The sequence below is a fragment of the Saimiri boliviensis genome, chromosome 15 (genome assembly GCF_048565385.1).
Source record: "Saimiri boliviensis isolate mSaiBol1 chromosome 15, mSaiBol1.pri, whole genome shotgun sequence".
NCBI lineage: Eukaryota > Metazoa > Chordata > Mammalia > Primates > Cebidae > Saimiri > Saimiri boliviensis.
In genome coordinates, this window is record NC_133463.1 from 69,040,454 (window position 1) to 69,057,518 (window position 17,065).

The 17,065-nt window shown below is 37.8% G+C and overlaps 1 protein-coding gene across 7 annotated transcripts in view; it reads left to right on the forward strand.

Moving 5' to 3' along the window:
• The window catches only part of COL14A1 (collagen type XIV alpha 1 chain), a 254,139-nt gene that overhangs the window by 70,526 nt on the left and 166,548 nt on the right, over positions 1-17,065 (forward strand). For all 7 annotated transcript variants that reach the window (XM_074387087.1, XM_039464751.2, XM_039464753.2 and 4 more), the window contains 7 exons: positions 1,641-1,760; positions 3,234-3,398; positions 7,868-8,029; positions 10,781-10,932; positions 12,059-12,188; positions 14,072-14,217; positions 16,794-16,923. In XM_074387087.1, the coding sequence (XP_074243188.1) occupies positions 1,641-1,760; positions 3,234-3,398; positions 7,868-8,029; positions 10,781-10,932; positions 12,059-12,188; positions 14,072-14,217; positions 16,794-16,923 (1,005 nt within the window). The remainder of the gene's footprint in view (positions 1-1,640; positions 1,761-3,233; positions 3,399-7,867; positions 8,030-10,780; positions 10,933-12,058; positions 12,189-14,071; positions 14,218-16,793; positions 16,924-17,065) is intronic.

Consider the following 17,065-nt stretch of genomic DNA (forward strand, 5'->3'; position numbering starts at 1 on the left):
TGTAATCCTAGCACTTTGGGAGGCCGAGGCAGGTGAATCACGAGGTCGAGAGATCGAGACCATCCTGGTCAACATGGTGAAACCCTGTCTCTACTAAAAATACAAAAAATTAGCTGGGCATGGTGGCACATGCCTGTAATCCCAGCTACTCAGGAGGCTGAGGCAGGAGAATTGCCTGAACCCAGGAGGCGGAGGTTGCGGTGAGCCGAGATCGTGCCATTGCACTCCAGCCTGGGTAACAAGAGCGAAACTCTGTCTCAAAAAAAAAAGAAAAAAAAAAAAGAAAAAAAAGAAAATTGGCAATCATTTTATAGTACAAGATAATCTTTACCAAATTATTTCTAGCCCAGATAAGAAGCAAAACAAAGTTGTAAATCTTTGAGCAATATTACACATAATAAAAATAAATGTTTATTAAACAAAGTCTCCTAGTTTAACTTTTAAATAGCCATCAAGACAAATCACTCCTTTGAGAATAAACAACAAATAAATCTCGACCTTTTATCTACAAACATAATAAGATTTTTTTGTTTTAAATGCCAAGTGTCTAGTTGGGTGTTCATTTATAAATGGCTAGAAAAGATGTACAATCCCTCAACCCCCATGTAAGTCTAACTTGATTCCTTTAATTGATCTTACTCAGCAAGTCTTTTTAATGGGCGAAGGATATGAACAGACACTTTACAAAAGAAGACATACAGGAGGCTAACAAACATACGAAAAAATGCTCATCATCACTGGCCATTAGAGAAATGCAAATCAAAACCACATTGAGATATCATCTCACACCAGTTAGAATGGCGATCATTAAAAAATCTGGAGACAACAGATGCTGGAGAGGATGTGGAGAAATAGGAACACTTTTACACTGTTGGTGGGAGTGTAAATTAGTTCAACCATTGTGGAAGACAGTGTGGGGATTCCTCAATGACCTAAAAATAGAAATCCCATTTGACCCAGCAATCCCATTACTGGGTATATATCCAAAGGATTATAAATCATTCTACTACAAGGACACATGCACACGAATGTTCATTGCAGCACTGTTTACAATAGCAAAGACCTGGAACCAGCCCAAATGCCCATCAATGATAGACTGGATAGGGAAAATGTGGCATATATACACCATGGAATATTATGCAGCCATAAAAAACGATGAGTTCACGTCCTTTGTAGGGACATGGATGAACCTGGAAACCGTCATTCTCAGCAAACTGATACAAGAACAGAAAATCAAACACCGCATGTTCTCACTCATAGGCGGGTGTTGAACAATGAGAACACATGGACACAGGGAGGGGAGCACTACACATTGGGGTCCATTGGGGGGAAATGGGGGAGGGACGGGGGGTTGGGGAGGTGGGAGGAGATGGCATGGGGAGAAATGACAGATACAGGTGAGGGGAAGGAAGGCAGCAAACCACACTGCCATATGTGTACCTATGCAACAATCTTGCATATCCTTCATATGTACCCCAAAACCTAAAATGCAATAGAAAAAAAAAGAGAATATATAGCCATCCCCCAAGCAAAAAATGTTACAAAGATGAGGCCTTTCATCATTCTAGTTTCTTGAGTAGCTCACTAGATTTTTGCGTAACCCGTTATTCCTGGTGAGTGTCCTAATTCTTTTTTTCCAGGTCTTGCACAGTATAGTGGTGACCCCAGAATAGAATGGCACTTGAATGCATTTAGCACAAAAGATGAGGTGATTGAAGCGGTCCGAAACCTCCCATATAAAGGAGGAAATACACTAACAGGTATGTTTTGTTTAATCCATGTTATAACAACGTATCTTATTGAAGAATAATTGTATTACCTCATTTTCCCATTTTGTAAGAGTTATGTTTTAATGAAACTAGCACTTAGGATTCTTTGATGTCTGTTTTCCCAAACTCAGCATTGAGTAAAAAGCGATGTATCTCATTCCTTTTACCCTGTGACTACAATGTCCCAGGAAGGGCTTGGTGGGACTAGCAGAAAATGAAGCAAGCCCTGAGACTAACAGTGGAGTAGCTGTCTAACCTTTGCCAGCTAATCTCTTCACCACTTTTCTCCTCCTGCCATCCTCCACCCTGCATTTAAATAAAAACAAATTTCAAATTTCTTATTTTCAAAGAAGATGTTTTCTTTGCCCATATTCTGCAATCATTAGTTATTATGAAAATAACATGAGATAATTTTTTGAAAAGTCAGGATCCTCTCCATTAATAATAATATGAATATTTGGCTGACCAGTATTTTTGATGAATGATGAATATAAGAATATTTACATTATATTCATCTATGGCACAATCACAGGGGGTTTGTACAGATTTTAACCTTGGGACATGCTGCAGGCTGAGCATCCCAAATCTGAAAATCCAAAATGTTTGAGTACCAACATGATGATTTAAAAAAAAATGCTAATCGAAGCAGTTCAGGTTTTGAATTTTTCGATTTGGGATGCTCAGCCAGAAAATATAATGCAAATATTCCAAAATCCAAAAACACCTGAAATCCAAAATAATTCTGATCTCAAGGATTTTGAATAGTGGATATTCAACCCGTATTGCCTACCACAGACATGTATTATAGATGCTCAGATAAAGCAATGTAGATGCTATTATTGAATTTTAGGTAAACCAGTAAACTCCTAATCATTGCTTTGCCAAATTGAGACAAAATCTGGTGGAATTTTTGTTAATGTAGCAAACAATTTATTAAACACAAATCCTGTAACAATATTTCACCATTCCTTATTTTTTTCTGGGTGGAAAGTGTCATACTCAAAAGGCAGGACTATGATTAATGACTAGATTTGTCCCTTCTACTCCTAAAAAAACAAAGAGAGGGATTTTTTGGTTCTTTAGAATATCGCAAACAATATTGAAAACCTAATGATAACATACTACTGTGTGAGTATTCTTGCTTCATCCTGAATGATAAAGGTTCAAATCTGCTTGTACACACCACAAGATATATTATCATCCATTGGCCATGAATTCAGTGTCCTTTATAAATGCTAGTTTCTGTAAGAATGCAGTATTTAATTATTTTCAGTACCTTTATTCCAGTGGATTTTAGTTTCTCATTGAATCTGTGAAGGACAAGGTTTTTTAAAAAATAAAGATTCACATGTAATAAAAACCCCTATGACTCAATAAGTTACCCATCTTGTGGTTATCTTTTGGAGAATTAAGAGACTTTTTATTAGAGATGGTTGGTGTTTATTTTTCCTTGTTTTCTTGAAGGTCTTGCTTTGAACTACATTTTCGAAAATAGCTTCAAACCAGAAGCAGGATCCAGGACTGGAGTATCCAAAATTGGCATTTTAATCACAGATGGAAAATCCCAAGATGACATTATTCCACCATCTAGAAACCTTCGTGAGTCTGGTGTAGAACTGTTTGCCATAGGTATGTATTCTTTATAGTCTTGTTTCAACTAAGAGCATGGACTCACACCATTTAAAACAATATGTGATGTGAAATACACTTCAGTGAAAGCCAGGAGACCTGAGCTCTTGAGTTTTGGTCCTTGTCATAACCAGCTCTGTGATCTGAGCCCAGCTTCCTTACATTTAAAATGGGAATGATGCTAGCTGTCAAGTATCCCATGGTATGAGGATTTCTAAGTGAGGTGTGATATATATAATGTTGCAAAAAGCATAAAGTGGCATGCAAAGGTCAGGTACATGTTTATTACTGTTTAATAAGTCAGGACTTTCTCTTAAAGGTCACTTTATAGCTATCTCTTTTCTGGTAGTACAGGAAGAATCCAATTTATTATTTTCAGGAAATTAGGATCCTGCAGCTACTTAGAGAAGACACAGAGTTTAAGATTTGCAGTAGTTCTTATCTGAAACTAACCCTTTATAAGGTATCCTTCTTGTGTGGAAAAACATATACATATCACACATCCAGAATAACTACAAAATATTTAGATGATGCAACTTTGCTGTTGATAAAAATGTTAACATTTTCTTTGGCAATGAGAAGGTCTTCTATTTAGTAGAGAACAACAAACTTTCTCAGCAGAGAAAATGCCTGATTCCCAAGCAACACTGAAATACAAACCAAAATATAACAGCAAATTCCTTAGCAGGGCTCTGAAGACATTTGAAATTGGTTATCATGAACGGTCACTTTTATTATGTTTTACATATTTAATTATTTTATTTGTGATAAGTCTTTAGCCCAAATCAAATGCATTTATCTTTCTGCATTTATCAAGAATATAGTGCATTTTTCTTTTGTGAACTTTCCATGAGATACTTCTATCAAAACAGAGTACTCTCTACCCTGGTGTTACATGCCTGGTTATAGTGGGTGTTGGCATAATAAATACGTATTTCAGAGTATTATTCTACTCCTATGAAATGGAACTATCCAGGGAGAAGGGGCCATGGAATATGTGTTTTAAAACCATACCCAGATCTGTACCTTAAAATCATTCTCCAGGATTGAGAACTACTGGTAAGCCCACGGGAATATCTCCTTTATATGTATTGGTAAGTTTCTCTTCCTTAGAGAAACATCCTAAAAAGTTTTCCTATTTATATATTTTTTTTCATCAGAGGATGTTTCGGATTATTTTTTCAGAACTTGTTTCCTGCTAGTATGTAGCCAAATACAGCCCCAGAACAGCTGCAGAAGCTGTGGAAATTATGGTGTTCCCTCCTGTTTCTTTTGTAGGGATGCTACAGCATCTCTAAGCAGTGAGTTCCCAGAGGTTCATATTGAATCTTCTTCCCTTTTTCATCCTAATCCCTTATCCCAGTGCTTGACACTTAAAAAGCATCCAATAAATGGCTATTTAATAATTTAGTTCTCTAAAGAATTTCTAAGATAGCCTTATTACCCTTAGTAGTAAAAATAAAAATGTTCATGAAAGATACATATGAGAGAAATATGTTATTATTCAAGTAAGTGAAGTGTATTATCCTATAGTAATACAGCCATTACTGCTACATTTTTCCTTTGCAGAAGAAAGAACAAAAGAAATCCAGGGGAAAAATAAAAAATGTATTATGTTCTACTTTGTTTTGGTGAATTACAGCCCTGTTATTTTATGTGCATGTGTCTGTGGTGTGGGGGAGGTAGGTATTGTAGCTCAGTGCTGTGCCGGAGTCAGATCATACCAGTTTGCAAGAGCCGACTGTGCACATCTCTTCCCAAGCCTGATTCCTGTGAACTCATATCGGTAGTTTGGAATAAGCTATGGTAGGGTATTTATTCTACAGAAAGTGGCAAACACTACAAATCAGGGCAGAAAGCTGACTGTTAAATATTCATCACATTTACCAGCACACCCCTGGAATTTAAATGCACAATAAATGAGTTTAACTAAATGGTAACTTCACTCCTAAAGATGAATGTGAAGTTGGTCTTAGGAGTTGAGTTAAGTTTGCTTGGCAGGAACATTTCTTACCCTGAAATTTAACAGGATATCTTTTAGAGTTATCAATGAAAAAAAAAAAATCTTCAGACTCTGTCTTAAATTTGCTATTCACAATGTGGCTTAGAGAATGCTTAATTCAAGAAGTATTGCTTACATACTGTGCGTCAGGCATTGTGGAGGTTGTTGGGGTGCAAAGATGAACAAGGCAAAACCCTTAACAAAACAAATTCCTCCAAAGTCATGATGACCACTTCCTCTCTTTTCTGTGCAATTGCAACAATCAAACTATTTTATTTGGAAAGATGAGGGAGAGGCAAATTTGGGTCTAATTATCCCAGAATATTCCTTTATAGGTCCAAACTTGTTGGTTTCAACTGAATATCACAGGAAAACATTGTTGGCACAAAACCACTGCTTCAACATGCACTCAATTTTATATTAATTCAGATGTACATCTTAGAAGCAATTGTTTAAGTCCTTCAGGCAAGAACCATGGGAGAGATTTATTTTCCTATCCTTTTGTACAATAAAGGAAATCTCTGCAAAAGACTTTAAACTAATGGAGGATTAATTTATGTGTTTATTCTCCATTTTCTGCTCTTGTTAATGATGAATAGGTGAGTTTTTAAATAAAACTCTTTAAGTAAATTCATCCAGATGTGATTTAGACTTCTCTGAAAATTATCTGGAAATCAGCAGTATTTATTATCCTGCAACCTCCTAAAGCAAATAGTTCAGAGACAGCTAACGCTTTGTTACTCAATATGTTGGGGTTGAAAGATAAATTAATTGGCAGAGCCAGTCATCTAAGAAGTAATTCATGTTGCCTCAGGGAATTTCTCTTCCTTGCTTCTATGGTACCTCCTTTTAATACCCTCTGATGATGGAAACGACGATGATTATAAAGAAATCCTCCTTGTTTGATGAAGCTTGGGGAAGGGAAATCTACCATCACACCCACAAAACTTCACTTTATACATCTCCTTTTCTATCTCCAACATTGTTGGTAAATGTTTACTCATTTTAACGTGCAATCTTCTGAGAGGCAGTAGATACGGGGTTGGCGGGGGTGGGGGAACAATAGTTCCAAACTCATAGGTTTGGTTGTGAGGATTAAAAGTGTTATTATATGGAAACCACTTACTATGGTGCTTGGGGGCACAGCGAGCACACTCTTTTTTAAAGGTTCGTGTTTTTACTACTTTCTGTCCTACTCTAGTCTCTGCTGTATTGCAGACACCCAGCTTTGTGCTTGACCTATAGTCATGGAATTCAGTAGATGCTGTGGAAGGACCAGAAATTTTCTATTTGCATTAGTAAAATTGCAGTGGTTACTAGAAAGCCAATGTATTTGAGTATGTTAAAAAATAATTTCCCCTAGATTTCTCTTTGGCATAATGTTATATAATAATCATAATTTCAAGTGTGTGTATGTGTGTGTGTGTGTGTATATATATATATATACACACACACACATATATACACACATATATACACACACATACACACACACATTGATATATATTTGTTCTAGCAATGTTTCTTAATTTCAGTAAACTTATTTTACAGAAACTTAAACCTGAAGCTTTGATAGTGTAGGATGCGGTTTTAAATACTATCGGTTCTGCAGTATTCATGCAAAACAGAAGTTAGTTTTGTGAAGTCACCTCCCTATTAAGATGTATTGAGTAAAATTTATATCTAATTTAAAAATGATTCTGCAACTGACTTTTTCATAAAAAGCAATCTGACATGAAATGTTTCTGTTGAAAGTGGCAGATGCTTTTAACTAAATCTAAGACTGCAAGTCCACCAGGAGTGGGGAGGGTGACTGAAGCAGCCTTTCAGATGTGGGGGGGGTCTCAAGTGTCATTCATCAGGAGATAAGCACATAATCGCTTTCATCTTGTCAGTGGTACATATGCTCACTGTTCCTTTTTTTTTTGCTTATTTTCATTCTATATGAATAATTTGTTAAAATCAGAGGTATCATTTTGTGTTATATAATAGACATAAGACTTAGCTATATTTTTTCATTACATTAGTTTTTCATGTATGTGCACTTTAAAGAAAATTTTATATATTTAAATGTTATATATTAATATATAATGTAATTATAATATACTATAATTATAATTTTATATTTTTAAATATATAAAATTTTCAATATAATTGTATTTCAATATAATTTAAATATTATATAGTGTGTGTGTATTTATATATATATAAATACATATATTTATATATATTGTATGTATGTGTGTGTATATTTAAATATATATATATAGTATGTATGTGTGTGTGTATATTTAAATATATATATATATACACACACACACACACACACACACACACACACATACATACAAGTAGCAGATGATGCTTTGACTGCAGTGAAGATTGACCAGGTCAGTTCAGTCCTATTGCAGTCACTCTTTCCAAGGGGGCATGAAGGTCACCATCCTCCTGTTGTCTTTTGTGTAAGGGGTGAAAAACGCCGATGTGAATGAACTGCAGGAGATCGCCTCTGAACCAGACAGCACTCATGTGTACAATGTTGCCGAATTCGACCTGATGCACACAGTTGTGGAGAGTCTGACGAGGACCGTCTGCTCTAGAGTGGAAGAACAGGACAGAGAAATTAAAGGTAAAATGAGTGACAGAGAGCAGTCCTGTGGATGTCAGTATTACCGTGCATAAGTCTATCGTGAATTGGGAAAATTCTTTTCATTTTTGATGTTGGCTTTCTGAAGACCTCTTATTCTCCTATGACCTGAGTCGTCAGAGTAGAAAAGGGAGCATATTAGCAGGCTTTGTGGGGGTGACGGAGGGACTCTTTAACCACAAGATGATTTTCTCCCTAATGTTATATTTAGATACTTTAAAAAAATTAAACTCTTAGTTTTAAGATAATTATACATTCAAATACAGTTTGTGAGAAATAATACATAGAAAAGTTGTGTGCTTTATACTAGTCTCCCCCAATGGTAAAAACTTATAATACCACAAGCAGGATACTCATCACTGACACGGGCAAGATGCAGCACATTTCCATCACAAGGATCACTCCTGTTCCCTTTTATAGTCACCCTCACTTATATCTCTCCCGCACTCTCTGATCCCTGAAAACCACTACTCCATCTCGAATATTTTTCGTTTCAAAAATACTATGTCAATGGAGTTATGTGGTATGTAACCTTTGGGGACTGGCTTTTTTCATGTGGGAGAATTCCCTGGAAATCCATCCAAATTGTTGCACATGTCAACAGCTCTTTCTTTTTAACCGAGTGTCAGATTCCGTGGTATGGATGTGCCACAGTTTGTTTAACTGTTCACGCACTGAAGGACACCTGGGTTGCTTTCAGCCTTTGGCGATGATGAATCAAGCTGCTGTGAATGATCATGTAGAAGTTCTTGTGCAAACATAGTTTTCATTTCTCTGGGATAATTCCCAGTAGTACAATGGCTGGATCATATCCCAGTTGCATGTTTACTTTACTTTTCATTAAGAGTGGCTTCCTTACTCCTGGACAGTGGTGACAGTCCTGGCTCACTGCTAGGTCTCCTCTGACACCATCAGAGAGTGAAGGGGGAGAGGTGCCTCATCACTTCTGGGTGGAGTTGGGGGTCCAGGCAGGCTCTTCATGGGGTCTCCCTTGATATCATAGATAGGATTGTAGGGGAAAAGATTCATTACCATCTCTTCTCTGCTTGACCTCTCACACCACCCTGGCTGGCATGAGGGGGTTGGGGTGAATGTTAGGGCACCCTGTTACAGCCAAGAAAGGATGGAAATTTTGGCTTCCCACTAGGCCTTCGCTGGCATGGGTGAAGGTGTGGCCATGTTTTTTTTCTGTGTTGTTTGTCTGCAGTAGAACAGTTATTGCCAACATTGTTTTCAAAGTTTCAATCTTGTTAGGCTGGCCATTTCCTGGTTCTTTGCTAGAGGGGGTAGATTTTGTGAGTGATTTGTAGTCTGTATCTGCTGGTGTTTCTAGGTTGCCAGACACTTTAGCTCCATGTCTGGGATATATTAGTAAAAAGAGGAGGAACTCACCACTGGGAGCTACTGAGTCCTGTAGTTCTGCACTCACTGACCTTCTTCTCTCCCCTTTTCAGTGTCTTCTTATGCTTGTCTTTTATATAATTTCCAGAGTTATACTCAGCAAAAGGAATAAGGCACAGCTCTTTCCTTTCTGGGAGCAAATTCATCATGGATTTTTAGCCCTTGCCCCTCACAATATCATTGGTCTGCAAGTTACGCTTGGCTTATAGAAATGTAATCTGAGAAGAGAGTAGTATCCAAGGCTTCTTTTAAGAGTCTGGTTTTATTGGCTGCCTCTGTTGGAACCAGCGTGAAATGGTTCTTTCTGGCCACATGTCCTTCTCTCTGTCATTACTCTCCCTTCCCTAGGCTAGATCTCTTGGGGCTGGGCTGGGCATCCAAGCAGTAAGATCCTGAATACGTTTCTCTGAGCTTCAAAGTGAGGCTACTTCAGAGCTCAGCTTTTCCAAAATACTCTACATGTGGCTGATGATGCAGCATGTAATGAAGTTCCCGACCGTAGTTAGTGTTCAAAACAGTGCTTTAAAAATTGAGATTATTAAAGTCCCTTTGAGTAAGTGCCCTTAAAGGGTGAGAAATTCTAAAGTTTAACCTCTTTATTATTATTTACATATTGTATTCCCCCCACTTAGATTTTGCATGTCCTGAATTTTTATAGAATCATTTGCTTTAACATGTGTAACCCACATACACGCAATGCTTACATAGTGCTAGCTCATAGTGGGTATTTAGTATACGTTAGTTGCTTTTTCTTTCTTTCTTTTTTTTAAAAAAAATTTTTAGGTATTAGTCTCTTGTTGAATTAAAATTTTTAGTACAGAGGCTGTGTTCTCTGATGCTTAAAAAGACAGACTCTTGTGTCAAGTCCACATATCAATGTCAACTCTGATACTAACTGTGAGACCTTGTTCAGGTTAGTAAACGTCACTGTGCCTTGGTTTTCACACAAACAAAGAGTGAACAGTAATAGGAACCTGGTAGAAGTAAATGAGATGAAGCTTCTAAAGACTCTGAAGGGCACCTTTCAATACACACTTGCTAAGCTATATTTGTTTTTATCATTCACAACAATGACCTCAATTTAAGAAAGTTCTCCGGAGTCAAGAACTGTCTTATTTAAGTTTGGTATCCTTAGAACTTAGCATGGTACCTGGCACCTAATAGACATTTAAATGCTTGAATGAACAAGTGGATAACTGAATCAACTTATCTAAAGAGAAAAATCTTAGAGGCAACAGAAAATCAATATTTATTTCCGTCTAATGGGATGTCTTAGATTCATAAGAAATAACTTTGGGTAAGAGGTTTATTTGATGTGTTTCTTTAATTTAGCCTCAGCCCATGCCATCATTGGACCGCCTACAGAGTTGATTACTTCTGAAGTCACTGCCAGAAGCTTTATGGTTAACTGGACTCACGCCCCAGGAAATGTGGAAAAATACAGAGTTGTGTATTATCCTACCAGGGGTGGAAAACCAGAAGAGGTAATAAGGAGACAGCATTTTCAAGCCATTCTTTTTCTTCTCTCAGGTCTTCTACAGTAGTGAGAACAGGCAGAAATGTAAATATAAGGTTATTCTGTCACAGACATTTTAAATAATTTGACTGAAATACATTTCCACTTGTTCATATTGTTCTCCCACATCTCCGAGTTGTAGCAATTACATCTCTCATGTCTCCAAATAACACTCAGAACTGGTCAGGTATGAATTTCAAATACAACTTATTTTTCTTTTTAAAGTTAATAAGTTCTAAAGTTAAAGGTATCAGTAACTAATTATCTGGCCAGGACCCCGTTTGCTATTTGTGCTTTCTTTCTGCTTGGAAGTGGTCTGAGCTTTCTGCCTTAAGTCAGTACATTCCAAATTATGTGGTCATAAAATGCACTAGCCCTCCAAGGCTTAGAGTTTGCTGGACATTTGTAGGGATTAGTGCAATGGAAAAGCCATAATAAAGCAGCTGTGGCCAGCATTTTTTACAGCTTGGCCAACACAGGCGAGAACACCTCTTGCCAGATGATTGGATCCTTCTCATTTCCTACCTTTGATACCACAATTCACAGGGAATGTGTTAAAACACGATGAAATTCCCCTTTCTTTTTGTTATTCTAACCTCTGATTGACCTCAGCATACTTCACAGTGTTCTGTTTTATGGTATGATTTATAATATTTTTTAAGTGTTAGAGAAGTAGATTGTGGAGTCTTAAATCATTTGGACCAAAAAAAAAAAAAAAAAATCTGAGCGCTTCCAATGATTATTTTATTTTTCATGACTAATGAATCTTTTAAGTGCTTCCCAAAGCTTTATGGAAAAATATCATGTTTACTGTTATTAAGTGGACACGAATAGGATAATAATTAGTCTGGCATTGACACAATTATTTCTGTTAGATATGAATTAATAAGGGACTTCTGGACAGATTCCATAAAAGGTACATCACTTCATGTAGGAATTCGGAGAGAGTTAACTGCTGCAGTGGAAAGGAGGATGTGACACAAGCAAGAAAATACTCAATGACATGTCCTTGCTAGGGAGATTTTCACTTTTTGATTTCAATTCTGTGTGTAAGATATTTCATACTCTCATTACTCAAACTGTCCTTTAAACAGGTGGTGGTAGATGGAAGTGTATCTTCCACGGTGTTGAAAAGCTTGATGTCTTTGACTGAATATCAGATAGCAGTCTTTGCAATATATGCCCACACTGCTAGTGAAGGCCTACGGGGAACTGAAACTACACGTACGTATTTAATTCTACCCCACTTCTAACTTTGTGGCGTGCTGCTTAGGCAGCCTTTCTTAAATTGAAATTCTGCTCAGGTCATGTCGATAAGCCATGCTGAATCACATTCGTAGAAGACATTTGTTGTGCTATAGGTGGTACCAGTCCATGCTAGAGCTGTAGTCTTGCAGATGCTACAGCTTGAAAAAGATGTTATAAATCTCTGATAGGCTTAAAAGCAATCTTGGTGGTGAGGAGTACAAAAAATTCATTCATTTATTAAATAAGTATTTAGTAAATGCCTATTATGAACCAAGAACTGTGCTGAAATGTGTGTGTAGAAGTAGGGAAAAAACTCCATAGCTCTCCTACCAAGTAGAATGAATGGCAAGGATATTATGTTACTGCTATCATTATGGTTCATATCACTGTAGGTAAGACAAGCTTCTGAATACTAATAATTCCCTCCCTGGGTGGGATCATAATAACACACACGACAACATACACACGTAACACACACGCAAGTGCATGCACACAGAATCATGAGAACAGATAATATTTAAAAAGATTAAACGTCTTATAATCATTTCTAACTTTGAGTTCCTATTACATGTGAGGCACTATGCAAAACTGCTCTAAAAATCTGCCTCTGATAGAACAATAACAGTCTTCTATCAGATTGAGTTAACTTGGTAAATAGTTTTAAGTCAAAAATAAATGATTTTGACTCATTAGATTATGATAGACTATATTTACCAAATGCCCTCTATTTATATCAGTATTATATTAGCATACACCGTATCACTACTGGGGATATTAGTCTATCAAGACTAATCACAATGCATTAGGCACCATGATTATCACTCTTTATACTTTGTTGAATTTATCTCTAGCAACAATCTGTCAGATGAGTGTTAATGCCCTTACTTTGCAGAAATATTTTAGTGACAATCCTTATGCACAAGGATATTTCAGTGAGCCTGGGCAACATAGTGAAACCCAGTCTCTATAAAGAATACAAAAATTAGCTGGGCATGGTGGCACGCAGCTGTGGTCCCAGCTACTTGTGAGGCTGAGGTGGGAGGATTGCTTGAGCCCAGGAGGTAGAGGTTGCAGCCAAGATTGCACCACTGCACTCCAGCCTGGATGAGAGAAAAAGAACAGATCTCAAAATGAATGAATGAATGAATGAATGAATGAATGAATGAAAAAAGATGTTTTAGAGGCCGGGCGCGGTGGCTCAAGCCTGTAATCACAGCACTTTGGGAGGCCGAGGCGGGTGGATCACGAGGTCAAGAGATCGAGACCATCCTGGTCAACATGGTGAAACCCCTTCTCTACTAAAAATACTAAAAATTAGCTGGGCATGGTGGTGTGTGCCTGTAATCCCAGCTACTCGGGAGACTGAGGCAGGAGAATTGCCTGAACCCAGGAGGCGGAGGTTGCGGTGAGCCGAGATCGCGCCATTGCACTCCAGCCTGGGCAACAAGAGCGAAACTCCGTCTCAAAAAAAAAAAAAAAAAAAAAAAAAAAAGATGTTTTAGTGTAGTAGGGGATGGGGATGCAAACCAAAAACATGCAAACAGATTAGTGCAATGAAGGGCTGCGAGCAGTCCCATAGATGTGTGTACAAGGAGCTGCAAATGTCAGTAAAGTCCTAAACTTGACATTGTGGTTAGATGAGTAGGTAGGGCCACATTATGGAGGATCTAGAATCATATTTGAAAACAACAATGTTTCCTGTTTTTTCATCAGCATTGTTTAACCCAGGAACTTGCAATTTATTCTTAATCCCTTTCTCCCTTCCCCTCAAATATGGCCAATCTTACTTCTTGATAATTTCATTTTTCTCAAAGACACATATGTAAGTGCCTGAACAATTTTTAAAACATCTCTTGCAGTTGCTTTACCCATGGCTTCCGACCTTCTACTGTATGATGTGACTGAGAACAGCATGCGAGTCAAATGGGATGCAGTACCTGGAGCCTCGGGTTACCTGATCCTTTACGCTCCTCTAACAGAGGGTCTGGCTGGGGATGAAAAAGAGGTAACCACCTGCTACCTACTACAGTCCTAGAATCTTTCATTTCCTTAAATAAAATTTTATTGTAAAAATTTAATGTATAAAATTTAGAAAAATCAGACTAGCAAAAAGAAAAAAAAAATTACTTGTAATCCCACCACCGAGAGATTGCCATTGTTAACATTTAGTTAAGTCTTTGTCAATGCATTTTTTTTGCTTTTTTCTTTCTTTCTTTTTTTTTTTTTGAGATGGAGTTTCGCTCTTATTACCCAGGCTGGAGTGCAATGGCGCGATCTCCGCTCACCGCAACCTCCGCCTCCTGGGTTCAGGCAATTCTCCTGCCTCAGCCTCCCGAGTAGCTGGGATTACAGGCACGCACCACCACGCCCAGCTAATTTTTTGTATTTTTAGTAGAGACGGGGTTTCACCATGTTGACCAGGATGGTCTCGATCTCTTGACCTCGTGATCCACCCGCCTCGGCCTCCCAAAGTGCTGGAATTACAGGCTTGAGTCAATGCATTTTTTTTTTTTTTTTTTTTGAGACGGCGTTTCGCTCTTGTTACCCAGGCTGGAGTGCAATGGCGCGATCTCGGCTCACCGCAACCTCCGCTTCCTGGGTTCAGGCAATTCTCCTGCCTCAGTCTCCCGAGTAGCTGGGATTACAGGCACACGCCACCACGCCCAGCTAATTTTTAGTATTTTTAGTAGAGACGGGGTTTCACCATGTTGACCAGGATGGTCTCGATCTCTTGACCTCGTGATCCACCCACCTCGGCCTCCCAAAGTGCTGGGATTACAGGCTTGAGCCACCGTGCCCGGCCTAGTCCTTATTCTTAATGTGTAGGGAACAAGAGTGACAATGCAGACATTTAAGGAATGGAAAGGATGTGTATTGACCAGGCAGGTGGGGTTAATAAGCAAAGCAGTTCAGAAAACTTGATTGTCTAAAATTGTATAAAGCCTGTCTCTGATGACTGAATTTTTAGAGTTGAAAATACGGTGAATCTGAGTATCAAGAACAGAGTATTGGTGACGTGTGTCTTATTTCCAAGGCTTAGATGGCTTTTGCCTATTTGAATTTGAAGTTGATCTAAATTATTTTGACAAGAGAGATTTACAAATGGTGCTGAGAAGATGCTCAGCCTCTCTATGAAAGAAGAAAAAAATTAAAGGAATAGTAGTTTATAATCAGTAAATTAGCAAAAAAATGTTTAAAGGTCTGATAATACTGTATATTCATAATCACATAGGAAGACAGTCACTCCTGTAACTGCTGGTGGTACAGCTGCTTTGGAGGATATTTTGAAATAGTTCATCCTGTTGAAGATATATACTATTTTTTGGAAATGTATCATAGGGAAACATCTTGCAAGCATTTTTCAGTGCAGGCACTTGGTTGAAATAAAACACTGCAAACAACTAACATGCCTCTTAATAGAGGGATGGAAAGTAGTGGTATATTTATAGAAAAGAATACCGTAAAGGAATTCATGATGTCAACTCTGTCCTTGTGTATCAACATGGATAAATCTCAAAACATATTAACACAGAAAAAGATTGTGTTGATACGGTTCCATTATGTGTGTTGTTAAACATACAGGATCATATATTGTTAATAGATATATCTATACACACACAGAAGTACAGAAATGCAGCAGTAAGATACATGTCAACCTCGGTGTCGGTGGTGAACAGAAAGAATGAGAAAGACCTTTTGTTTTATCTGAATGTATTAGTTTTTTTAAAAATAAAATCTGAAGTTAATATGACAAAAATTTGACACTTATCCAGTTTGAGTAACGGGTACATCAGTGTGTATTATATTATTTTCTGTATGTTTATGTTATACATGTTGAGATAGTTCAAAATTCAAAATTTTAACTTGATGATTAACACCGGCAGTCATCTGCCTGTAAGATTTTTTTTTCTTCCAAAACGTAAAACTGTCCTATCACTCTGTTGTCACACGACTGAGAATGTTGGCTAGTTTGACTGAATCCAAGGGTCAGAAAAGGTGTTCAAGAATCAAAACAGCAAATTGCCAAGTTGGGTGTCAGGGTGAGTTGATCCCTTCTGAATACTGGAAGTAACTTGCAATTCCACGGCGTGGATTCCCTTGTTGAATGGGGCCACAAAACTGGCCCAGCTTCATTGAGTTTGAAGCAAAAACTGGGCATCTGCCCAGAGCACTGGTTAGAATTAGCCAAATAGTGAAAGATGCCCACTTGGCCTTGCCTTCAGCACACTGGCCTGGAGCTCACCGTCTCTAGAGAACATTTCAGATTCAATCCCACCCACCCTCTCCTGGGGAGCATATACTCAACATTGTTATTCTGGCTGCAGTTGCCATTTGTCCAGATGTAAAGAGTTATCCTCACAGCTCACACAGTACTTTTTGACTTATACGGTTCCATAATATCTGTTCCTAATATAAAACGACATGGGACAATTTAAAAATTATGACTGAAGCCTGTTTGATGAAGGGGTTGTGAGGAGACTAAAGTCTTATCCCATGAAGTCTCACCTTTGTTCAGTTCCATGCTGATCAGCATTAATAATAGGCATTGGCAAATGATCTAACAACATGTGGTCTTTTCAGATGAAAATTGGAGAGACCCACACGGATATTGAATTGAGTGGGTTGTTGCCCAATACAGAATACACAGTCACAGTTTATGCCATGTTTGGAGAAGAGGCCAGCGATCCTGTTACGGGACAAGAAACAACATGTGAGCAGCACAGCCATTCAGATGAGATGTTGTCGTAAAAACCCACATGAATGTTGGGATTCTGAATTGGAACTACTAGTTTAGGTTGAAACCTCTAAAAGCTAATTGTAATTTTAAAAATCTCATATTCTATTTAGGACAA